The sequence below is a fragment of the Microtus pennsylvanicus genome, chromosome 14 (assembly GCF_037038515.1).
Source record: "Microtus pennsylvanicus isolate mMicPen1 chromosome 14, mMicPen1.hap1, whole genome shotgun sequence".
In the NCBI taxonomy this organism is placed as follows: Eukaryota; Metazoa; Chordata; class Mammalia; order Rodentia; family Cricetidae; genus Microtus; species Microtus pennsylvanicus.
In genome coordinates, this window is record NC_134592.1 from 17910001 (window position 1) to 17936849 (window position 26849).

At 45.2% G+C, this 26849-nt stretch overlaps 1 protein-coding gene across 3 annotated transcripts in view; it reads right to left on the bottom strand.

Annotated features, from left to right (window-relative positions):
• Positions 1–26849, bottom strand: part of Kcnk13 (potassium two pore domain channel subfamily K member 13) — a 104280-nt gene that overhangs the window by 750 nt on the left and 76681 nt on the right. For all 3 annotated transcript variants that reach the window (XM_075948712.1, XM_075948713.1, XM_075948711.1), the window contains one exon: positions 1–909. This exon is cut by the window's left edge and continues 750 nt beyond it. In XM_075948712.1, coding sequence (XP_075804827.1) covers positions 26–909 — 884 coding nt within the window. In that variant the 3' untranslated portion in view covers positions 1–25. The remainder of the gene's footprint in view (positions 910–26849) is intronic.

Below are 26849 nucleotides of genomic sequence, written 5' to 3' on the forward strand. Positions count from 1 at the left end.
TTCATCTAGTAGCTACTCCTGGTTCCTACCTATCTCCGCTTGTCTCTGCCAACCTGTTATTCATTACTGCAAAGGCTCCCACACCCCCTGAGAACTCATCATCCCTGGAGGATGAATTGGACGGGTGGGGTCCACCATTGGCCATCTCGGACAACTGCTTCTGCAGGATAGCCAGTGAGACCTTGTTGGTGTCCTTCATGGAGATCATCTCCCCTGAGAGACGTCGCCCATCCGTGTCACTCTCCATCATCCCATCCGTCTCTATGGAGATGTTGCACCTGTTCCGGATGTTGCCGGGCATCACCATATTCCTCCTGGACCGCAGGAGTCCTCTCTGACACTGTGGGAAGTACCCACTATCCAGTTTCCTCAGGATCCAGTTCACAGTCTGTTTGATCAGGATGGAGATGACATTAAACAGGGAGTAGATACAGCAGACACCCATGAGGATGAAGAAAAAGTTGGCGAAGCGGTAGAGTCCTTGGCTCTCATACTGAGCATTCTGGCTGCTGACCAGGTCCCCAAAGCCAATGGTACTGAAAGCGACAAAACAGAAGTAGAGAGAGTCAAAGTAGCTCCAGCCTTCCATGGTGGCGTACAGAGCCGAGGCTCCACAAGAGATGGCCACGGATGCCAAACATAGGATCAGCATGACATAGTACACAGAGGGCTTCCAGCCAGCCAGGCTGTCGGCTTCACGCTTCTCAGGGGCCTTCATGTTGTCCTGGGTCACTACCCCACGTCTCCGCAGCTGCTGCTGGTGACAGGATCTCATGACGTAGGCGATGACTGTGATCAGCCTCTCGAGGAAGAGGTTGAAGAAGAGGATGGTGCTTGCACATCCAATGAGACCGTAGAAGATCAGAAAGATCTTCCCTCCTATTGTGGCTGGTGTTGTCATCCCAAACCCTGACGAAGACAAAAAGCAGAGGAGACAAGAGTGAGCGAGCGGTTGGCTGAGTGTGGGTTTGGTGGATGGGCTTGCAGGCTGCTGAAGGGCTGGAGAAAACAGTGTTTTAAAATCTCTTAGCCCCAGCCTTTCTCGGAAAGCAGAGAACCCCCATCTCCACTGGAAGGTTGTTGTTCGGCCTAGAGCTGCCTGATACAGGCCCATATGGTGCTATTGTGCAAGGCAGGAAAAGGCTCCTCTTCTCTGAGTGGATCCTGCCAGGAATAAAAGGGTTAGAGACGAGGATATGACTAGGTTTCAGCCTCCTGCCCTCCTTTTGTTGAATGTCCCTTGTACACGAAGGAACATGAGCAGCCACAATCAACTGACCTTGCTCAGAGATACAAAGACTCCTACAAAAATAAAGGCTTATGCAGACTCAAAAAATTCATACATTTTACTAACAGAACTGGGAAAAAAACAGAGCTCTTGTCTCCCTGGATCTCTGGTTCTGCAAGACAATTGGTATAGTGTGTGTTACGTAAGGTGGTAGAAGGTTAGACTTAGGGTTCTAGGAAGATTACACAGAAGGTCCTTGAAACCAAGGAGGCACTGTACAGGCAGATGGTACATACGAATAGTGATGGCAGTTCCTTTTCTCTTGTTTGTATGTGCATGTATGTAATAAGTGTGTGTGTGTGTGTGTGTGTGTGTATGTGCACTTGCATGTGTGTTCATATGCATTTGGGGACCAGAAGTTGATGTTGGGTATCTTCCTAAACTGCATCCCACTTGACTTATTAAGGCAGGGTCTTCGACGGAAACTGGAGCTCACTGATTGCTGCCAGGTTAGCCGGTCAGCTTGCCCTGGGGATGCCCAGTCTCCCCTCCTGAGTGCTGGGATACAGGCAGTTGCCATGCCTACCTGACCTTTTCATGAACTCTGAGGATCTAAACTCTGGTCCTCATACATTTTCCTTTATTTTCAAGTTCAGCTCTCTCATTGTGTCCATCACAATGAGAAAGCCATCGTCTTTTGCTTGTAAATCCCGAAAGCCCATCGCTTTTCTTGTTGCTATGGGTCAACCAGTGGCTGCCTGTCATAGGTTCCCCTGGGAAATGGTTAGATGAGATCTTTGGATGTGTGGGTTTTGGGGGTTATGAGCTCATGGTAATGAAGTCAAGGGACCACTTTTCCAAGGCACCTGACCTATGCATTCATAACTACTCAATTATCCAACTAAAGTCACAGTTCTCAGCATGCTTGGTTCTCAGCTATGTCTAATTGGGAAACTAAAGGCCTCAAGTCAAGATAATGAAAGAAAACATTGAGTTTTGCTTCTAGAAAAATAGGATATAGAGGAATAGATGGGATAAGGGTAAAGAAGGAATGAGGGGCAGGGAAAAATGGAATGGAGATTTTGAGGGCTAGGACCCTTAATGGTGGAGAAAAAAAATCAGAATATCATCTCTTCTTGCTTTAAAATCCCAAGCCCCCTCAGTCACCTTGCAGTGGAGGAGCTTATGTATCTCCATCACGGAAAGAAATGGTTAGGATATTCATTTGTATCCCAAGTTCAGATGAGGTGGTTAGAGCTGTAGAGACTTAAGTTTGATGAGTTAAGTGCACCGAGTTTAACAAGTAGGTTTCAAACAATGTTGTGTTCTATTCCGTGCAAAAGAACACCACCAAGTCACCAGTGTGTCGGGAAATTAGCTCCCCATGGTCGGAGGAACTTGGCGCTACTCTGATGGCCTCAGTGGAGTCCCTGAACCAGGAGAGCTTGTGACTGCTCCCTGTGGAAGACAGAAAGCAGATGACTGAGCCCATGCAGTATGTGTTCATGTCCCTGTCATGATAGGAGTAGTTTATCATCCCAAATTCCCATGCTGATTTTCACCCACAAATTGTTGGTTTTTGAAGATGAACCTTTGTGAGGTAATTAGCCTATGGGGGTAGGACCTTCTGGGAGGGCATCCGAGTCCTTGAAAATGATACCTTGGGGGCTGGAGATGTGACTTAGTTGGTAGGGTGCTTGTCTGATAAGCTAGGCATGGTAACAGGTTCCTGCAATCCAGCATGTAGGAGATGGAGCCAGGAGGACCAAATATCTTAGATAACACGGGAGTTCAAAGGCAGCCAGGTCTAGACAACAGCAACTACAACAAAAGACAGCCCAGAGAACGTCATCCTTTCTGCCATATGAGAACACAGCAAAGATTCTATGAGAGACTTGACTTTGAACTTTCAGAACTGTGAGCAATCTATTTCTCTGTTTAGAAGCCAGCCTGGGGCATTTGTTACAGCACCCAGAATGAATTAAGACAAGCCATCTAAGATGACTCAGACAAGCTCCTTGTAAGTTCCTTATGAGAAATAAACAATGTCTATTCCTTGGTTATGAGGTCAAGAGACATCTCAAAATATGATCCTGCTTACAAGGTCCCAATGACAAACCAGATTATGATCCCACTGAACTTCACCGCAGGGAATCAGAAAGTTGACTGGGCTTACCTAAAGCACACAGGGTGAGGGGTTGCTTACACCAGAGTGGAAAGTCTTCACCCAGCCTGGGTGATGGTCTTCCCATAGCCACATCAATGGAGTCGTCAGTTACCTTCCCCAGCCTGGCCACTGGAGGACCCCCTGAGACTCCAAGGCCATAAGCAACTAGGGCGGAATTGCACACAAGTGTCTGAGAGGAAGCAGTGGCATCTCAGACAAGGTCCACGGATCCACTCCACCTCTCCTTCTCTGGGGAAGTTAGCTGTCACCAAGCTCCATGTGCTGGTCTCCTGCAAGCAGGCACGGTTGATCTCGGGAAAATGGTGACCCTTGACCTCAGAGAGCCCACATCAAGGCTAGGACAAATGAGTTATTCACAAGAGAAACCATGATGGGACAAGGAGTAAATGCAAGCAGAGTTCTCTCACCACAGGGGGTCTGAAGCCTCACTCCAGGCAGGGTGACCCCGGCACTTTTGGGTACAGTGCAGTGACACTGAGAAGCTGGGGGGATTGGTTTTCCCCCAATGAGCAAGGCTTTTAGCGACTCAGGGACTTGTTCCGAGAATTGAACGTTTCTGGATTCCATCTGTTGATTTGGTTTTAGAGGAGTTCTTAACTAAGGAAGAAATCGTTATGGCTTTTGGTCATCTGCTGGGCTTACTAGATCACAGCCATCGCTTCAATTAGTCAAAGTAACAGAAAATGGTAAGAGCCGCGGCACCGTGGACAGCTGAGCACTGAAGGCTTGGGAAATAGCGCTGCGGGTAAAGTGTAGGATCTGAGCTCAACCCCAGAACCCGTGTATTAAAGACCCGGGTGCGGCATGTGACTGTAATCCCAGCACCAGGGAGGAGGACACAGGGGGATCCCGGCGGCATCCTTGTCTGGCCAGCTGGTCTACCTGGTGATTTCCAGGTCCATTAGAGACCCTGTTCAAAAACCAATAGTGGATAACCCCAAGGAACAACACCCAAGGTTGATTCGTATACACACACACACACTCACACACACACACACACTCACACACACACACACCACACACACACACCACGCAATCAGCAAGATGTGGTCCTTATGTTCTTGAACTCTTAGCATCCCTGGTTCTCAGTGCAAGGGCCACACAAGGCTAGGCCCATTAACATTCTGTCACAGTGGGGAAACGCTCACGAGGTCCCATCCCTTCCCAAATAAATACAATTAATGGTTGCTGGGGAAGAAGAGACGTTTTCTTATAGCCACTGAGAAGTTGCCCATGCTCCTGTAAGAAACCCTAAATTCAGAGGTCACGCTGCCCTGTCCAGGTTTTACCTACTGGCCTGAGTTGTAGACTATTTAATTATCTGAAAGAAAGTTTGTCAATGTTTACACTGACCTGAAATAATAAATGTCTATAAATGTTCAAACAAAAGAGTGACGTGCACCGTGAATAAGAGCCCTCAGGGGTCTTCTTGGCAGAGGACAGGCTACCTGCCTTGCCACCAAGGCTTTCTTCATGCTAGGCTGGCTCCACACATGGCGTCATGGGTTTGCATGGAATAAGTATGTCCCAGGGCCTTTCCAGAGAGTTCTCTCTTGCTGTCACTCCTTGCTGGTGGTCTGTGTCCCCCCGCCCCCCGCTATTGGTGATGTCACCACCCTTTGCTGACACTAGACTTCTTACCAGTCCAGTGTGAAAACACCGAATCTTCTGGGCATTTAGTACCAGGGTGGGACTTCTGAGGTAACCAGCTCTGGCGTGTTCTCATCTCTTCAGCGTGTAAATGGCCAGTGTTGAATGACCCAGGCGGTATCCTGTAAGCCAATCTAATAACACATTGCAAGATATATTTATCCTGTCAGTCCGTCTCTCTGGAGAACCCTGACTACTTTGAACAACTTTGCTGAGGGCTCTTCTGCCCTGCAGCCTGTCATGGCAGATGTGATTATTGAGGGAGCAAGGGCAAGAGAGAGGGAGTGATCGTGTGGCAAGACAGGAAACAGAAGTGAGGATGGTGGCCATCTTGCTTTTTTGTTTGAGACAAGAGTTTCTCAGTGTAGCCTTGGTTGTCCTAGAACTTACTTTGTTGACCAGGGTAGCCTTGAACTCAGAGATCTGCCTGCCTCTGCCTCCTGACTGCTGGGATTAAGACTGTGATCTTGTTTTTTTTTTCTTAAATAGTAATTCTCTCATGAGAACTAACTAGGGTCTCATGAGAAGTAAATTAATTTCTTATGTAGGGCAACACATCCTATGGCTTTCCACTACAAATCTCCGCAGTACTAGGGACCAAGCCTTAACACACAAACCACTGGGGATACAGCCATGTAGACCACCCTGTCTGCCAATCCACCTTCTACAGTGCAGACGCTCTGCAGGTGCAGATCCATTTCCATGTTGTAGCTATAGGAGAGGGGAAGGACGAAGAGAGAGATACGGATCCACAGACTGAGGTGGACACTGGTCTAAAGGGGGTTTCCTAATGAGTGTCTGCTTGTGGGCTGTACTCTAGGTTAAAGGTGACTTGTTTTAATGCAGGTCCTTGACTCGCCCTACATTTGGGCCCGAGTCCAGTTCCTTACTTAGACGATAAGGACAGCCTTGGGGCTGAAGAATTACTGAGACTTTTCCCTTCCAAAATAGAAACGCTGGTTGATTTGGCCACGGGGCACTCGGAATCCCATAACTGAAGTTGATCATCGCAGTTGCAGCTACTCTGTGTAGCAGAGAAGAGGGGCTGACTCAAAGATTTTCCTCCTCTGTTCTGTTGGTTCAGAAGTACTGACCCTCTCCAGCTCGCTGAGAGGAAGGCCTCTTGACTGTCATTTCAGCTCTCAAGGGTAGGAGGAGGCGCTACGATGACAGATTACATAGGCTCCCTTAGCTGGAGTCAGACACTGTGTTCAGGGGTGGTGACTGGGTTTCACATGAGAACTCCTTGCCCATCACAGTGAAGAATCCTGACAGGCTGAGTCCTAAAACCTGCTCAGAGCCACCACTCTAGTTTGGTATCACTCTGCACTCCCGTCCCAACCATCCGTAACCGAAGTACATCACGGCACAAATCTTGTTCTGGTCTTCCCTTCCATAAAATGAGGGTGGGGGACCTAGGTGAACTCTAAGACCTGTTGAGTTCGAATGGTCCGCGGTTTGGACCTGGCTCATTCTGTTGATTTGCTCAGCGCAGGAAGATGAGCCCTGGGCATCTGTTGGGGTCTCATTACGCCCGCCAGGCAGATTGCCTGTCTACATGAATACCAACTCCATCTCTCAAGTGAAAAAGGCATTGCAGACCGATTGAACATGCTCCCCAGGGTCCTCAGGGAGCCAGAGGGAAGCAGTGTCTCCCTCATCCCTCAAGCACTAACACCCCACAGTAAGCACTGCGGATGGAGATGTTACATGTCCTTCCTAAGGTTAAAGGTATTTTTGGAATTTGATATTCTTAAGGTTATGACTCCTCTTTATTTTAATAACAGCAAGCCACCTTTGACAAAGGACTGGGAATTCTTTTAATAGAGTAAGCCATTTCCCAGATAACTTCTTGATTTAAGGACTAAAGACTTTAGCAGTGAATACAAGTAAGGCTTAAATTATTGCTATTCAAGTATAAAAGCTGATAACTTGGATGTGACAAATTGGGGTTCTCTAAATCAGTTGCCTTACTATGGATTACAGTCATTTTTGTACTCAAGTTACAAAAACTGGCCTCCTGGGAACCAGAACACACCCACTCCCAAGGAGGAATTTAAAATTTCATTTCCTTGAGAGAGACACAAGAGACAGGGGATTCTGGTTATGTGTTTCATGCTTTCGCAGACCGTTTTCCTCCTCGCAAACATTTGCTGGGATGACAGCTGACATCGGCTCTGGTGGCAATATATTCCGTCATTATTTCTGACTCCATCCTCATCTGAAGCGGGGGGGTGCGGTGGGGGGAGGATCATGTGATTTACTTATCTCAAGGCAGCATCCTGATTCTAGCGCTTCCTAACTTTTAAATCTTGAAAGTACTTCTTAAAAGCAAGTAGATATAATTATGTTCTCTCCTGAACTAAATTGCCCTCCCCCAGACTTGGAAGAAATGGTTCAATTAAATAGAATGTTACCACAGTGCCTGGCACATGAGGGAGGCTGCCTCTTCCTCAACTCCAGGGAGATGATCTGGCCAAGGCGTCTTGAGGAGTTATCAATTCTTTATTGAAAGAAGACAGCGTTGTTCTCTGGGCTGCTGGGTAAGGCCTCTGGAGCTCTGTCCGCCATTTTGAATTTTCTTCTGCACAGCGTCATCATGGAAGGGTCCCCTAGACTGGTCCTTGGTACCCGCAAAACTGAGCTCTGCTTCTGGATCCAGGATGGTCCTTACCCCACTCTGCTCAGAACCCCATCTTTCCTATCTAGCAGCCTCTTAAATACCTTCAGGGTACCCTCATGTCCTCAGAAACCTAGCTTGAAAACCAAAGACAAAGACAATGCTACAGAATCTACGGAACCATGAAGCTCTCTGCCCTTCGTGGTTCAGCCTCCATGTGCCATCTTGTAACAAGAGCAAGGGTGGATTAGGGATGCTAAGTGACACCACAGGGATGTGAGGTAGAGAATTTTGCACTTATGGAACAGGCATGCATGCATGCAGGACTTCATGAGGAACCTGAGTCTGCAGTTCCTGCGTGACCTCTTTTGCTAGCCAGGACCTTCATGGAAGCTTAGTCTCCAGCAGTATCTACACCCCCAGAGGATGGGCCTAAAACTCAGCTGGCAGCTACTGCAGCAGTGTGACCACAGACTCTGCTGTTGGGCACACACTGGCTCATGCCATCATTGTGGGCTTCACCGTGGGTGGATACTCTGAACCTAGCAGGCATGGCATTGCCTACCAGGAGCCCCAGGGCACTGGTTGGTGCATCCACACAGCCTGGTGGGCCTTGGTTTTCAGGAGGACACAGTTCTTAGAGTGTGCCCAGAACCAGGGGGATGTTAAGTTCCTGGGGGGTTTCGATGAACTGTTGAAATAGTGCAGACATGAAAATGAGTTAGTCTAATCAAATTCAAGCAGAAGAAATGGAAAACCGTCATTGAGGACATTTTGACCGCAGAGAAGTTCACAGAGATGGTATAAGCAGGGGTTCGACATTTTGACAGGATGTCATATATGGATGTGTTGTGCCACCTTGATAGATATTCCAGGACATGTATGACCCTAGGCCCATAGGTTGGACACATCTGGATGGAGTTTGGAGTGGGCATATGATTTGAGGCCTCTTTAGAGAAGTCGGTGTGTGATGTTCTTATTTTGTAAATTATTCAGAAGAAGTATTTTCTTTTTTTTTTTTAACTTGTGGGGCAAGATCTTACTTTATAGTTTTGGCTAGCCTGGAACTCACTAGGTAGACCTTGTTGGCCTTGAACTCACAGAGATTTTCTGCTTTTACCTTTGCCTCCCCAGTGCTGAAATTATAGCTGTGTGCCTTCACACCCAGATAAAGTGTTTTTTTTAAAAGGATTTGAAACAAATGAGTTATCATTACACTGTCGTCCAAATGCTTTCCCACATTGTGGTAGTTAGAATGTAATTGGCCCCCATGAGCTCATAGGGACGTATGGCTTTGTTGGAGTACGTATAACCTTGTTGGAAGAAGTGTGTCACTGTGGAGGCAGGATCTGAGGTCTCATAAATGCTCAAGTCACACCCAGGGTCTCAGTTCACTTCCTGTTGCCTGTGGATCAAAGATGTGGGATTCTTCGCTCCTCCTCCAGCCCCATGTCTGTCTGCATGCCTCCCTATTCCACCAGGATGATAATGGACTAAACCTCTGAACTGTAAGCCACCTAATTAAATGTTTTCCTTTAAAACAGTTGCTGTGGTCATGGTGTCTCCCCACAGCAATAGAAACCCTAATCAAGACATACAGTCTTCCTTATTTCCTTCAAACATGAAATTTCCTGTTGCCATTTTATGAGCAAGTGCACTACATGTTCTCGGAATGTGAGGCAGTCTCACGTTCACTATGACGGTAGCTCTTGAACCAAAGTTCTTATCAGAAAAAATTTCTTCCTTTTCCCCTCGCCTTCCCTCATTTTCTCATTCCCCCTGTTATACCTTTCTCTCCATTTCTTCCCTCCACTTCTTCGAAGGAGCCTTTCGTGGTACACAAGACTCCTCATTTCTTTTAGACGTAACAAAATAAATCACTGCGCTGTACTAAACTGGTCTTCCAGGGAGCTGTGTTCAGGCTTTCTCTTTATAATGTTTAATTTTGGTAATATTAGTTTCAGAAAGTGGTTATAGCTTTCCTTTGCCCAAAGCCACAAGAGAAACTATTTTAATTAAAAAAAAACCCACACTTATTTATTTTGTGTGTGCCTGTGTGTTCACAGGCGCCACAGTGTAGATAGGTAGATCAGAGAACAACTCTCTGGAGTTGTTTCTCTCCTTCGGCCACGGAGGCTCCAGGGATCTCAGTCAGGTCATCAGGCTTGGTGTCTATTGCCAGCCCACGAGAAACCTTTCTAAAAAGTATTATGGTGTTTGTGGTACAATTGGGATCAGCCTACATAACTTAGCTGCCAGAGGGGATGTTCAAAAGTATGATAATGCCGTGGCGTGTTAGTTACTTACAAAGAGAAAAAAGAAAAGGGTGCGGGGAGAGGGAGAGCCAGCACAAAAGAGGTATCTGTTAGGATTTATTTTAATACGAAGGGAACAAACAATGACTTCAGCCACTTCTGTGAACTCTGAGCTGGTAACATAAATGCCAGGCTTTCAAGTGAGTGACTTCAGAAGTCCAAATGTGAACCCTCTGGGGAGGAGAGATGGCACATTGTCATCCACCAAGGAATGGAAGGGATAAAATGCTGGGGGCGGCGGCGGTACCAGCCTCAGATGCAGACAAAGGACCCAGAAGACAATGGCTGAGAGCATCATCTGAGTGCACTGCCGTGGAGGCTCTCTGTAACAGACACAGAGGCATGTTCTTCCGATGACATCATTTCTAATTCTGTTGGCAGAATAGGCTCTACCACATAACTTCACCTAACGTGCCCTCTTCCCCATAAAAACCACTCTCTACCCCCACTTTTCTCCTAACTGCATCTCGACTGTATCTTCAGCTCGGCAGGTCGCCTGTATTCTTTATCTCCAAGGACCTATTCAACACACATTCGCCGCCAAAGGCCAAACCTCGCCTCGCCAGTGAAGATGCGGGCACTCACTGTGCACGCCTGGACTGACCTCTGGATTTCGCCTTTTCTGCCTCTGCATTTCCACTCCATTCCCTATATTTTCCTTCATGTTTTGTTTCTTCTTTTGTGAGTTGTATATTTTCATCTTTAGTCCATTTCCTATGAAAACATTTATCCTTTTTATTGATTTATAGGAACCCTTCATATGTTAAGAAAGTTTAAGGTCTTCTTTTAAGAATATGCTATTTTATTTATTCTTTGAGAATTTCAGACAAGCATTCAATGTATTTGGATCATATCCACCCCCACTCCTCCCAGGTCTACCCTGCCTTCCCATCCCTTTTCAACTTAAATTCTGACTTTTATATGCATTGCAAATAATTTTTTCTATGTGTGTTTGCCTTTTATTCTCACATAAATGTTTTGTAGTTAGACAAAAGTTTGATTTCCACACAAAAGAATCACTTTGAGTTTTTGACTTGGAGGTCATGAAAAATCCTTCCTTGCCCTGGGAATATACTTAGGGTTCTAGTATTTTAAAAATATAATATTGGACTGAAGAGATGGCTCAGCGGTTAAGAGCACTGGATGCTCTTGTAGAGGACCCAGGTTCAAGTTCCAGAACTCCATGCCTGCTCACAGCAACCTGAAACTCCAGTTCCAGGGGATCTGATGCTCTCTTTTGGCCTCTGTAGGCATAGCGCTCATGTGGTATACACATGTACAGGCAAGACATTCACTTACAGAAAATAAAACTTAAAAATCTTTAAAAATAATAGAGATGTTAATTTAAAATTTCAGCAGTCTAATGTTTTAAAATAGTTTGCATCATTTTAATTAAAGCTTTTATTTGAGGTAATTGCAGATGGACACGTATCTGTATGAAGTAATATGGGAAGGCATTATTTCCCTTTTACCCAGTTTCCTCCAATGATAATTTTTTTTTTTTTTTTGCAAAATGATAGTGCAATCACACCACTGGGACACTGGCATTATCCCGCCCTCGGTGTCACTCATATGCTCTTTAGTAGGACTTTGTTCTGCACAATTTTGACACAAATGTAGATCCCTCAGCACCATTTTAAAAAAAAATTCCATTTTTGGCTAATCTCTTGAGATGTAGCTTTTTATTAAATGCAATTTTTAAAATTTGTTTTTGCATTCCATATTTTGTTTTACTCTTTAGTCTGGGGTTGGTACCCCAAGAATGAACAGTTATTTTTTTAATGCCAGTGAGACCCTCTCCTCTACCTTCTTCCCTGCTTCTCCTCCTTCTCCCCTCTTCCCTTTCCTTTGCCCATTTTCTCTACAGAGCTGCTCTTGCTTATTTCGTGCTTAGTATTTATGCTAGGCTGTAGAGTCGTTTGGTTTAGTGCCAAACGGTATCTGGGTTTTGACTGGGGTTGCCTTATATTTAGAGATACATTTGTGGAGAAATGATATCCTTACCAAATTTGAGTTTTTTCCACCAGGAACATAGTGTCTCCCCCTCTCTCTCCACTTTTAGAACTCTTTGGGAGCCTTAGTGGAATTTTGTAATTTCTTCCTATGGGTTCTTTCCAGATCTTGTCACACTGATTCCTTCTGAAGATGCTGTGGACGGTGGGAGTGCTCTTCCCTGCCTATACATAGGTCTTTTGCTTGGCTATTTAATTATTGTTTTTTTTCTCATCATGGTAAAACATACATACCAGGAATTTTATTGTATTAAGTTTTAACAGTTCACAGTGCTATGAACCGTAGCCACTGTGTGTCTTTGGAACCTGTCCATCAACCCAAACACAACCTTGTACCCATGAATGGCTTGACTTGTAGCCTTGATTCTGTCCTCACGACTCTGCCTGCTCTAGGAACCCGCCTGAGTGGAGTTACGCAACTTCCATCCTTTGTGTCCAGCTGCGCTCCTCAAGCACTCTGCTTCCATGGTTTAGCCTGTTACAGGAAGTCTCAGAACCCACTTCGCGTTCTGGCTGAGTGACAGTCTGCCCTGTGTGTGTTTGGCCCTCTGCTTCTCTACTCGTTCACCAATGGACACTCGGGTTCCCTGCTCCATCATGGTCTCTTTGCTCCTTTTGGTTTTTTGGAGAGCTTACTTTTGTGGATGTGGGCATGCAACTATCTCCTTGAGTTTTTGCTTCTCATTGTTTTGGGAATATGATAGCAAAGGAATATTTCGTTCGTTTTATAACCAACTGTTGGTAGCACATAGATGAAAGATGGTCTTAAATTTCTAATTACAAGAATTTTAATATCTGTTTCCAATTAAACAAAAGGAGTTTTTCTTTTTGAGATAGGGTCTCCTGTAGCATAGACTGTCCTTTGGCTTGTAGCTAAGGATGGAATGACCTTGAATTTCTAATCCTCCTGTCTCCACACACTGAGTGCTGGGATTACAGGTTCCCCTCACTGCACCCAGTTTTTATACAGCTCTGGAGAGGCAAGCTCTCTACCCACTGAACCACATTCCCAGCCACTCAAGGCTCCTTAGTAAAGCCTTTTCTGTTTCCCTTTGGCTTTGATTGCCCATGCTAGTTATTCACAAACTATTGTCAGTTCCTAGCCTGTGAGAATAACACATCCTAGGCGCTGGGACTACCTAGGTTCCACTGCTCATGAGAAATCACTTTTCTCTTTGTGCTTTTGAGTCTTCCAGATGAGGTTTTGGTTTCCTTTTCTTTTCTCTTTTCAAAGAATGGCAAAAGGAAGGGTTTGGGAGGGGTGCAGCGGAAAGCCACATTCAACCCTGCAGAAGCGGGCTCAGCTTGGGACCACCTGAAGCAGGTGGGTTTATCTGAAGCGCTGCCTATTTCTGTCAATGTCTAGGTATTTAAGTGCCAGGTAATGAACTTGGAATATGTTTCCCTTCTGCTTTTCCCCCAAGAAAGGCCATTTCTCTTTCTAAATTGGGTATTCTTATGTCACGCTGGACTGGAGCCTGGAGTATGCTTCCTGGACAATATATCTTTGCATTCTTTGTTATCTCCTTAAAAGCAGGGCATGTCCCTCAGCATCAACCCCCACCCCCGCAGATTCCCTGGAGTTTGGGTGGCTGTCTGGATTCATTTCTCAGTCCTGTTCCTTACCCCCAAGGACACCCAGATATCATCAGGAGGATGGATAATTTCAACCTGGGCAGTTTGGAACATAATTTTAACCTTAAAATATTTACCTTCGCACATCTTAGTTTTGCCATCTATAAAGCAGGATGAGATTAGCATTCTTCACAGGACATTTGTAAAGGTTTACTAATCCAGTATAAGTGAAATTCTAGGAGGGGATGAGTTCTAAGAGCCAGGCTTTGCATGTATGTGTGCATGCGTGTTGTGTTTCTTTGTTTGTTTCTGTGGTCTTGGGGATGGGACCCAAGGCCTTTTACACACACACGCCAGACAGGAGCTCATCACTGAGCTATGCCCCAGCCTGAGTCAGCTGTGCTGAGGGAAGGTGCCCTGGACAACTGCCTGAGATGTCACACAGTCCTCACCCTGGAACCATGGTGACCTTGGAAACATTTCATATGTAATCACACCCATGCTGTGCCACGTCTAGAAAAGTGGGTGCCAGTTAGCAATAACAGACAGCACGAAAGTGAATGAATGTTGGACCGAACTGGTTGTGTTCACAGTCGGCAGGCTCCGGGGAAGAGAGGAGAATCGTGCCCATTCGGTAGGAAGACCATGGCTCTGCTGCATGGGGGCCCTAGAGAACCCGACACTCACTGACCCCCACTGTCCAATAGGAACAGCTCCCCTGCTCTGTGTCACAAAGCCTTCATTGTAGGATCTGCTCAGTGTGTTTGTCTTCCATGCGTGATGTGATAGCATTTCAGATAGGGAGAGTCCCTGTCCAAGACCTTGCTCCGTCCTCATCTTCCAGCCCATGGCAAGCAAAAGGCCCACATGGAAAGGAAGGAGACAGGCATAGAAGGAAATTATCTTCTCCTTCCTGCAACCTGCTACCCACCCACTCTTGTCTCACTTGCTGGCTCTCCAGCCCCTCCAGAGAAGCAAACCCTTTAATCCCCCACAGTGTCCCTAGCTGGTACCAAATCCCTAGAGGGCAAAAGCCTGAAGTCATTGAGTATTGCATTTTCCCTACCAGTGTGGGAGGCATGCTTTTCTAGTTGCTGGGAGCCAAGAACAACAAACATTAAAAATGTCTGGCAACCACTCAAAAGCAGGACTGGACCCATCATTCTTTGATGTCCCCGACTCTCTGGCCCAGTGCCTGGCCTGCTGCTGGCCACAGTTTCCAGGTCAAGACTTAACTCAGATCGCACATGCTTCCTTTTGGAAAGATTCACTCACACTTTCTTCCCCATCAAGGACAGAGAATAAAGCAAATAATCCCTGCTCTTCCACCTCTTTCTTAAAAGGTATCAGCCTGGAGGGCATGCCAGTCTCCAGGGCCAAACCATGTTAGGGTGACAGAAACCCCCCCAGCCCAGCTTTCATGCCGCTGTCACCCTGAGCCATGGTCACATCTGCTCTGGCTGTGACCACTTCTCTTCTGGTCCAGTCCATCTCAGGCCTGGGCATGGAACCAAACCTCAGGAGCAAGTTCTGCTGGGATAGGCCACCCATGACCACTCACGTTTGGACATTCATAGAAATGAACGCCAACAGATTCTCCTTCGTTATAGTGAGCTTGACTCCAAAGATGAGGTACCTGTAATGTTCTAGAAAAGGCCAGAACACAGGGCTGGGGAGAGTGTTCAGTTGGTAAAGTTCTTGCTGCTCAAGCATGAGAGCCTGACTTTGCTCCCTAGGACCTAACAGATGCAGTGGCGTGCATCTGTAATTCGAGCACTGGCCAGGCGGGATAAGTGGGTCTCTGGATCTTACTACTCTTGCCAAGTCAATGAGCTCCAGGTTCAGTGAAAGACTCTTTCTCAAAGAAATAGTTGGAGAGTATCAGAGGAACATATATAACAACAACCTCTGGCTTCCACATTCATGCATACTCATGAACACATGCAGACAGACAGACAGTAGATAAGCAAATAGAACCAGCATATGTATGGCAGGATAAGGTCAGATTCACTTAATATTTTGGCTAAATGGGTTATCACAATAGACACTAACACGCGATTGTCAGAGTATACCAAAATGTGCTCATCACACACATTCTTCAAGATTATATTTTAAATATCTTGATGATCCAGATGGTAGTTCAGATTCTTGCAACACATCAAAAATCATCAAAATGAGCACACATTATTTTGCAATAGCACTGATGGGAGTGTCTGATTGCATGAAGTTTCTCCCTGCCTGGATCCCAGTGAGTGTATCTGGCCCATCTATTTATACACAGAATAGACTCTGGTTTAAGCCATCACACCCAGAATCAAAACATACACGCGGGATGGAGTGGGAGTCAGTATAGCAATGGTTTGGAGACCAAGCATCCTATTGCAAAGATGCTCTTGAGATGCAATGATAGCCAGAGTTTGGAGGATCCAGCTGGAGAAAGGGAAAAGGAAAGGGAGTGTCTGATAAGTGAGGCAGGAGACTGACAGGGTGAAAAGCATGGACCCACATCTTGCCTCTGTTGCCATGTAGAGACTGGCCTTGGACATGGACTTGAACCTCCCCGTGCCTTCACCTCTTCATCTGTAAACTGGGATGACAATAAAAATGCCTACTCCTGAGGATTTCTCATCAGAGTCAAAGAGGTGAAGGATATACTAGCAATTTCTGCTCTTCTTTCTTTTGGAGCCTCTGCTTGGATTCTCCAGATAGACAGAACCAATGGGGTGCAGATACAGTGGTTTCCCCGATACATGGGGGAATGGTCCTAGGGCTTTCTGCAGACACCCAAGTCTAACGATGCTTGGGTGGAAGGAGTAGAGGACACTCCGAGTAGGTGAAGTGCTGAGTGAATGTGTATTGTTGACATGGAGACAGCCATGACAGAGACCAAGGGCTTGGACCCATGGGAAACTGGCCAAAGCCTTTGTCTTCTGGTCCAAGTGTAAGTGTCCAGAGGATTAGACTGTGCACAAAGACTAGCTAGTGCAGCTTCCTTCTTCCAGATGTTCAGACCTGAGACTCTCACCCACAGAGACCTACTGAGACTAGCTAACCCCTCCCTCTGTGCTGTGCATGATAAACACACTGAGGTTTCCTATCGCTCGTGGGAGTAGGATCAGCTCTGCCAAAGTGCACACACCCCACCTGACCACATCTTTTCTGTCTGTGTGTCCCTGTGTCTGTCTTTTCTTTATTCCATTGCTGTCCCTAGTCAGGGTTCCAGTCTCAGCACCCAAGTCCCTTATATAAACGGCACAGTATTGGCTTATAACATATAGTTTTCCTATGAACTTTAGCTCACCTTTAGATTGTTTATAATACTTGATATGTAGATACTATGTAAATATCTGTAATAGTATATCATTAGGGAACAATGACAAGTGGAATACATCCAATACAAATATTTGTTTTGGAATATTTTTAATCAACAGTTGGCCAAGTCTGTGGCTGCAGAATCTAGGGATATGGAGGGCCAATTAAACAGACAGATGGGAAGGGATTTTGCAGAAAAGTAAGTGCAATGTGGAACTTGAAAGTCCCAGGACACTGACTGCAAACTTGGGGCCCTGGTGACATGGCATGGCTCAAGTCCCAAGGCTTTCAAACCAGGGGTGTTAACTGTATAATTCTCCATAAAAGGCAACAGGCCTGCACATCTGGAGAGGAGGGGAACAAGGGCGTAAATCCTGGAGTTCATAAACTAGGCAGCTTGGAGTTTGATGTCCTGGGACAGGAAAGCATGTGTCTCAGTTCCAGGGTGAGAAGCCATTTCATCTTTCCTCTTCCTTCTCTTCTATCTAGGCTCCTAGCAGTTGGGATGAGGCCCACTGATGCTGAGGGTGGATCTTCTCCACTCAGATCACCACTCAACCTGTCCATCTCCTCCAACGTGTCCTCACAGGCATACCCATGACTCATCTTTCCCCGGTCCTTTAGGAACTCCCCAATCCAGTTAGAGTGCACCTAAAACCAAGCACCCCAGCTTCCCAAGTGCCTCCCCGAGTTCTTGAATACTTTAGTCCCAGTCTTTGAGCTCTCCAAGTTCACCCCCCAGTGACACACTTCCTCCAGGAAAGCCACACCTCCTAAGCCTTCCCAAACAGCACCATCAGCTGGGGACCAAGCACTCACATGCCTGGAATTACAGGGGACATTTCTCTTTCAAACTGTCAGCTGATCAAGGCCTGGAATGTAAAATCCAAAATTATGCTGGGCCATGATGGCACACGCCTTTAATCCCAGCATTCGGGAGGCAGAGACAGGTAGATCTCTGTGAGTTCGAGGCCAGCCTGGTCTATAGACTGACTTTCAGGAAAGTCAGAGTTTAAAAAAAAAAAAAACAAAAAACAAAACAAAACAAAAAAACCCTGTCTCAGAAAAAAAATCTAAATTCAATGAAATTACTAGAAGAAAACATAGGGAAAATATGTTAGGAAATTGGTTTTGTCAAGAATTTTTGGATAAGACTCCAAAGTATAGAAAACAAAAGAAAAAATGAACAAATGGGACTACAGCAAACCAAAAGGTTTCTATACAACAAACAACAACAACAACAACAAAATCCACCAGGGTGAAGAGACAGTCATAGAAATGGGAGAAAATACTTATACTCTATACCAAAAGGATTAATTTCCAGAATATATAAGCAACTAAAACAACCCAAGCAAATTAATATCAACAATTCAATTTATGAATGGGTAAATAACCTGAATTTCTCAAAAGAGGTCATATAACTGGTTAATAACTACATAGAAAAATCTCACCATTACTAATTGTGGTGGATTGAATGAGAATTGGCTCCCATATTCTAATGCTTAGTTATTAGAGAGTGGAACTCTTTGAAAGGATTAGAAGGATTGGGAGGTGTGGCCTTGTTGGAGGAAGTGTGTCACTGGGGATAGACTTTGAACTTTCAAAACCCAAGGGATCTCTCTCTCTCTCTCTCTCTCTCTCTCTCTCTCTCTCTCTCTCTCTCTCTCTGTGTGTGTGTGTGTGTGTGTATGAAGATGTAAAACTCTCAGCCACTTCTCCAGTGCAATGTGTGCTGTTATGCTCCTGCCGTGATGATTCTATGATTCTATGAGAACCTCTGAAACTGTAAGCAAGCCCCCAACTAAATGCTTTCTTGTAAACTGGTGCCCTGGTCATGGTGTCTCTTCACAGCAGACGGAACAGTGACTATGACACTAATCCCTGGGAAGCCAAATAAAACTATGAAACGCCTTCTCACCCCAGCTAAAATGGTTATCGTCGGTAAGACAAAAGAGAACACATTTGGTGAGGATGTGAGAAAGGTGGAGACTCTCATCATCACTGGTGGGCATGTGAACTGGTTTAGCAATTACAGAAGCCAGGGAATGCTGTCAACCAGAAGTCCCACTACTGAGAGTGTATCCAAAGGAAATGGGAGTTGTATGTTACAAAGACATATGCTTTTGCAAGAACTGACCTAGAAGTCCATCAACAGATGACTAAGCAGAATAACGTATACACAACAAAACAGCATTTAGACCATTCATTCCCAATCTTCCTAGTGCTGTGACCCTTTAATACCGTTCCTCATATTGTAGTGACCACCTGCCCCCATAAAATTATTTTCATTGCCGCTCCATAACTGTATTTTTGCTACTGATATGAATCATAATGTAAATATCTGATATGCAGGATATCTAATTTGCGACCCCTGTGAAAGGGTTGTTCAATCCCACGGGGGTCATGACCCCACAGGTTGAGAGCCACTGATTCAGAATGAAATTCTGCCATTGTCTGCAGCAGTGTGGAGCTGGAGAGTGTCCTGTTGAATTTCATAAGACCAGTACACAAAAGACAAAAGCTGCATACTCTCACTTATGTGTATGAGCTGGAAAGCTGATCTCATAGAAACAAAAATAGAGTAGTGGTTTCCAGAGCTGGGAAAGGGGATGGAGACGGGGAAGGTGGGAGCGGACAGGGAGAAGGGTTTTCAGTGTGCCAGAGCACAGCAGAGTAAGTGTGACGGATGGCAACCACCAGCTGTGTATTTTGAAATAACAACTACAGAGGTTTTTGAATACTATCAGCATGAAGAAATATGAACGTCGGAGATGTCATATATGCCAATGACTCTGATCTGGTCACATCACACACACCACACACTGAAATGTCACATTGTGCCTTAATAAGCACGTACGATTGCTCTGTGGCAGTAAAAGTAAAAGCAGACGAATGTTAGGAAACACAGGTTTCATTTTCACTTGGTCATCAAAGATGTGGCAATGAAAGCATTTCTATCTGTCACATTGATGAGGATTTTTCCATTGCCAAATTAGCAATGTGTATTGACAAATAATGTATTTCTAGAAAACAATTAGGCAATGTGTTTACACATTGATCAAGCATCTTAAATACAGTCATTCCCTTGATCACTTGGCGTTTGCTCTAGAAAAATGAGAAAGCCAGATAGTGATTTGAAAAATATAAGTAAAAGTCTGGGTGCGGTGGGACATGCATATAAATCGGGAGGGAGAGACAGGAGGATCCCTGGGGCTTTCTGGCCAGCTAGTCTAGCCAAATTGGTGAATTCCGGGTTCAGTGAGAGAACCTGTCTCTAAAAACAAGACTGACAGCAACTGAGGAAGACGTTCAATGTCCAACTCTAGCCTCTGCATACATTTGTGTGCAATACATATGTGCCCAGCACCAACACGCAACACACACACACACACACCTACACACACACACACATACACACACACACATACACACACACACATACACACACACACCTACACACACACACCTACACACACACACCTACACACACACACCTACACACACACACACCTACACACACACACACCTACACACACACACACACCTACACACACACACACCTACACACACACACACCTACACACACACACACACCTACACACACACACACATACACACCTACACACACATACCTACACACACACATACACACCTACACACACACACACACCTACACACACACACACACACCTACACACACACACCTACACACACACACATACACACCTACACACACACCTACACACACATACACACCTACACACACACACACACCTACACACACACACACCTACACACACACACACCTACACACACACACACCTACACACACATACACACCTACACACACACACCTACACACACACATACACACCTACACACATACACACACACACCTACACACACACACATACACACCTACACACACACACACACCTACACACACACACCTACACACACACCTACACACACACATACACACACACACATACACACACACATACACACACACACATACACACACACCTACACACACACACACACAAGGTGACTAAATACACAAGAATATTATAAACAACTTATGAGCAACAAATTCAATACGTTGTATAAAGTTTCTTTAAAAGAAGCAAACTAACAAACTTCACCAAGGAAACTGATACCATAGTGTCCTAGTTCTAAGGAAACTGGATTTGTTATTAAAAACCTTACAAGTCAGTCATGGTAGCACACCCCTTTAATGATAGCACTCAGTAGGAAGAGGCAAAAGGATTTCTGTTTGGTAGAGTCCTGCCTGATCTACACAGTGAGTTTCAGGTTAGCCAGGGCTGCCAAAAAAATTATCAGAAATTCCAAAGTCTTTCCAAATGGCTTTATTTATGAATATTACTGAACAGTTTAGGGACTAGTAATAGAAATTCACACAAACTTGCAGAACACTGAAGAAGAAGGAATACTTTTCAGCTCATTCTATGATGTCAGCCTTTCTCTGCCATAATAAGAAAACTGTATACCTATTTCTCAGCCCATACGCACAGGTGCTATGTGTGTGCAGGTGCCTGCAGAGACCAGAGTATACGCTTGATTCCCTGAAACTGGAGTTCAGGCAGTTGTGAATCAACATGTGGGTCATGAACCAAACCCAGGTCCCTTGTACCTTGAAAGCAAGTGTTCTTAACTACCACACCATCTCTCCAGCTCCCAACAACATGGTTTTAGCAAATCAAATCCCACAGTATGTAGAAAGGACAATACATCATTATGGAGTAGGGTTTATCCCTGAACTACTCAGTTGATTTAATATTTGAAAAATGAGCTTAATTGACTATATCAACAGACTGGAAAACAAAACTACATCACTCTCTAGGTGCCAAGAAATTATTTGAGAAGATGTGGCATCTGCTTCATGGTGACAATGGTCAGAAAACTAGAACTATAAAGGCTCATCGCTGGAAAGTAAATATGAGAACTACAGCAACTGAAGCTTCCCCATGATTATGAATGAGGATAGACTTTCTGACTCTTTACTGTACAGCAGTGTTCTAACGGTCCTAGGACTGCAGACACGTCAAAGACACAGACAGCTCTGAAAGCAGAGGGATGCTTTTATTCACCAAGAGACGCAATTGATGAAAACACACCCAGCAGCATCTAGAAAACAATTAAGAGCTAGTAGATAAGCTTAGCAAACAGGCAGTATTTGGCTGTGGACAATGAGAAAGTAGACTGAGGGACTGGATGTACAAATTGATGGTCAAGTGTTTGCCTCATATGTCCAAGACCCTGGGTTTCATCCCCAGCACTGCAAAAATAAAATAAACTAAGATCATTTGCAATGCTATAAAAGATATAAAATACTTGGGATAAATTCCCAAAAGGCATGCAAGACCTACACATTGAAAAATCGTATACCATGACCAAATGGAGAGAAATTTAAGATGATCTGAATTTGTGGAGGGCAGAATCATGTTCCTCAATCAGATTTACTATTTTTGTTATGACTTTTATCCTCTTGAGATTAATATATTGGATTAATAAAATCCTAATTAAAATTCCAGTTGCATTTTTTTGTAGCAATTGACAAGCCAGTTTTAGAGTCTTGCTATGCCTGATTTCAATACTTACAATGAGCTGCAAAGAAAACACATTTGCACTTTGTGTAAAAACATTTAGACTCCCTTTGATGATGAAGTGTAAGCTAAATAAACTCTTTCCTCCCCAACTTGCTCTTTGGTCATGGTGTTTCATCATGGCAATAGAAACCCTAACTAAGACGAATACCCTAACTCAGAAGAGTCTAGAAGCAAATTCTCATGGACGTGGTCAGGGAAGGTTTTTGTTTGTTTTTAGCATAGGTGTCAAAGGGTGGCTATCCCAGCCAGCTTTTCACATCTATAACATAATACTCAAGACAATGTAACTCTGACAAGAAAAGTTTTATTTTGTTCATCGTTTTGGAGTTCCAAGGACATGGCACGTCCACTGGCTCATCTCCAGTGAGGACATTTGGCCATGCCACATCAAGGTGACTCTCAATGAAAGGACCACATGTGAAAGAAGAACATATATTTCAGAACCAGAGGTCAAAGTCAAAGAGAGAGGGACCACCGGGACCAGGCTCTTGCTTCTGTAACAGTCATCTCTGAGTAACCAACCGGTACTCAATAGAAAATCTCTTATTCTCTCTCTCTCTCTCTCTCTCTCTCTCTCTCTCTCTCTCTCTCTCTCTCTCTCTCTGTGTGTGTGTGTGTGTGTGTCAGAGGACAACTTGTGGAAGTCAGTGTCTCCTTCCACCATGGATTCTGGGAATCAAGTTCAGCTTTCAAGCTTGTATATGGCAAGCATTTTCACACACCGAGTCATCTTATGGGTTTTCATGAGGAATTATCTTCTGGGGAAAGTGCCCTTCATAGACCTCCAGACCCCCCACTATGGGAAGCAAGCACCACCCTGGGAAGCAAGCATGAGCCTTCGGAAACATCCAACATCTAGAATAGATGCAGAACACATCACACTCAAACATGGTGTTTTGGTGAAGGCTTATTTTGAACTGAAGGTCCTTGAAGAGAAGATAGGAGAAAAGCTGTCTTCTCTTTCCTTGACTGACTCAAGGGGATACACAGATGTCCACAGGGGATGCACCTCAAGATTCACAGTGGATGTGCAGACTCTGCCTAGTATCAAAGTGCTTTGGGCTCTATTGCCTCTTCTGTATGACCATGCTTGCACTCTAAGGACTACTAAATGATATAACGGTTATTTGAACATACGTGGCAACAACCGAGTCCCTCTGATAACCAAGATGGATGGGCACTAAGTGCATATGTAGGTGACATATATAGAACGGATAGACTACAACCCGACATTCGTGTTCCCATGGGGCTGGGGTGGATGGTGTGCGATTTCAGCATGCCACATGATTTATTAAAAACATTTTCCATTCCCAATTAAATTACCTTGACTCCAAAGAGGAGTCAGCCCTCCAGCTGGCCCTATAAATTATCCTGACAAGATAAAAATCCATGGGTGGGGGGAGGACAAACTAATATAAGCATCATGCTTATGTGTGGAAGCTCTGAGGGATGACCAGAACCTGGGAGCAGGGGAGAAAGAACAAAGGAAAAGGAGTTTAAGTTTCCAGGGTGCCAAATTATGAAACAGAAAAATACTTGGGAGACACAAGAAAGGGTGAAAGGGGTTAGTAAGGTTTATTCTGTGGATCCCTGTGGTGCTGCTGTCTTTGGGTTAATATGGCGTTAATGTTGTCTCCCTTGAATGACTTCTGCCCTTCCTAGCAGAGAGAGGAAAGGGAACACTTACACACTTATACAAACATACAGTACTCTCTCCTTACCCATGGCTTCCTAGAATTTCAGTTTCCAACAGCTAATTAAATCCAAAAATACTGCATGGAAAGTTCTAGAAATAATTCTTCAGTTTTTAATTGTATGACATTTAAAAAAGTCGGGTAGGCAACTGGGCAGCGGTAGCACACACCTTTAATCCAAGCACTCTAGAGGCAGAGGCAGGTGGATCTCTGAATTCAAGGCCAGCCTGGTCTACAGGTGAGTTCCAGGACAGCCAGGGCTACATAGAGAAACCCCGTCTCAAAAATCAAAAGGAACAAAAATCTGGGCAACCAGTACAAACACGTTATGCTTGCAACGACATAAATGAACCTGAAGATGACTCAGCTGGGTGAATGGAGCCAGTCGGTAAAGCACAGATGTACGGTCTAACCACACATAATTCTAGAAAGTGCAAATGATTCACACTGACCAGAGCAGGTGGGCGGTGACTGTGAGGGGGTAGGAGTGAGTCGGAGTCGCCCAGCTCTTTAGGACAGCTGGGGGGGGGAGGGGAAGGGTGGTGACGCCCACTAGTTAAATTGCTTAGGGAATGAGTTCACGGACACACACAGGTGCATGTATTCACAGGTTCCGTGGCTGTCCATCTTCCATATGTGCGGCTCGTTGTGTGTTGAGTGTAAAGCTGCAGGGTGTCGCGGGGGCGCTTACCACCCCTCTGGTCACACTGCTGAGCCATGAACAATGCCACTTCATTATACATGTTGATGGGACTGTGGTCAATTTTGAGACACTTCCTGGAGAAGAGGCAGGGACTGGTAGGGAAGGGTTGGGTGGGCTGCTAGCAGAACCTGGCTCTCATGACTTTGCACAGGGGGAGCTGTGATGTCCAGAGGCCTCCTGTCTATGGGGACAGGTAGTGAGTAGTGAGGATACCCTTTGCTCTTTGTTGGTAAGGAACTTCAACAGGTCGGGTTAGGAATGATCTGCCTGATTCTTTCCCCAGAATGAGGGCTGGTGGCCATGTGCCGAAGCAGGTTCAAGTTCCACCAGTACACAATTGTATTAGTCAGGGTTCTCTAGAGGAACGGAACTTATAGAATGAATGCGTATTTATATGTGTACACACACACACACACACACACACACACACACACACACACACACACACAAGGGGATTTACTAGAATGGCTTACAGACTGTGTTCCAGCTAGTCCAGCAATGACTGTCTGCCAACAGAAGGCCCAAGAATCCAGTAGTTGTTCAGTCCACAAGGGTGAATGTTTCAGCTGGTCTTCAGTATAAGCCAGAATCCTGAAGACGTTGGCTCTAATGCTGGTGAAAGAGTGGACTTGCTAGTGAGAGTGAGGGCAGAGAAAGAGAGGGAGAGAGAGAGAGAGATGTGTCCGTCTACCAGTCCCTTTATCTAGGCTGCCAGCAGAAGGTGTGGTCCTAGGCACAGGTGGACCTTCCTACCTCAAAATCTGGATTAGAAGTGGGCCTTCCCACTTCAAATGATTAATAATAATAATAATAGTAATAATAATAATAATAAACCTCACAGGTATGCCCAGCCCTTTGGGTTTTAGTTAATTCCAGATGTTGTCAAGGTGACACACAAGAATGCCATCACAATGCTATTTTTAAATTGCTATGTTTCACTTAGCTGAAGAATACCAGAGCTTGGCCCAGAGGATCATAAAGAAATCCCTCCACCAGGGGAAGGGGGACTTTGATTTATTTCTTGGATTGGAACCTAAAACCCACAGAAGTCATTGGTACACTGTCCTTGGCCCCACCCCAAGGCGATGGGATTCATTAGCCAAAGACCCCTCAGAGGTACAAGAGGACCAAGCGGGAACCCTATGGGGTCCCAAGGGAAGAACTTCAGGGCGGTGAGACAGCTTTTGTGATGGTTGGGGCTGCATAAATGTGGTGACCCGAGTTTGGTCCCCAGGACCCACACAGAAGCTGGGTCCTATGGTGCACACTTGTATCTCAGTGTGGGGGATGAGGAGACAGGAGGATGCCTGAGACTAGCTGGCTGGCCAAGCAGCCCAGCCTCATTGGTCATCTAGATCAACAAGAGAGAGGCTGTCTCAGAAAATGAGATGGTGACTCCTAAGAAAGAATAGCGAAGAGATTTGCCTCTGGTCTCTACATAGGCATACAATCACGAGCTTCCCTCTCTGCACACACGCTAGAACACAGCATTCATTCTCTCTCTCTCTCTCTCTCTCTCTCTCTCTCTCTCTCTCTCTCTCTCTCTCTCTCTCTCTCTCTCCTCTCCCCCCACCATATACTAGAACACAGCATTCATGTTCTTAGGGGGAGCGCTCTCTCTCTCTCTCTCTCTCTCTCTCTCTCTCTCTCTCTCTCTCTCTCTCTCTCTCTCTCTCTCTCTCCTCTCCCCCCACCATATACTAGAACACAGCATTCATGTTTCCCAGGGGTTGGTGTGAATGGTGTGAGATTTTTTTATGTTACTCAGAATGCCATGCAGTTAAAAACCTATGGATTATTTCCATAACTTTCCATGTTCTAGAATTTGGGAGAAGGAATAGGGGTATTCATTCCTCATCTGGAAACCTAAACCCCAGAGAAGCCACTGGTGTACTCTCCTCAGCTCTCATCCAAACTTCTTG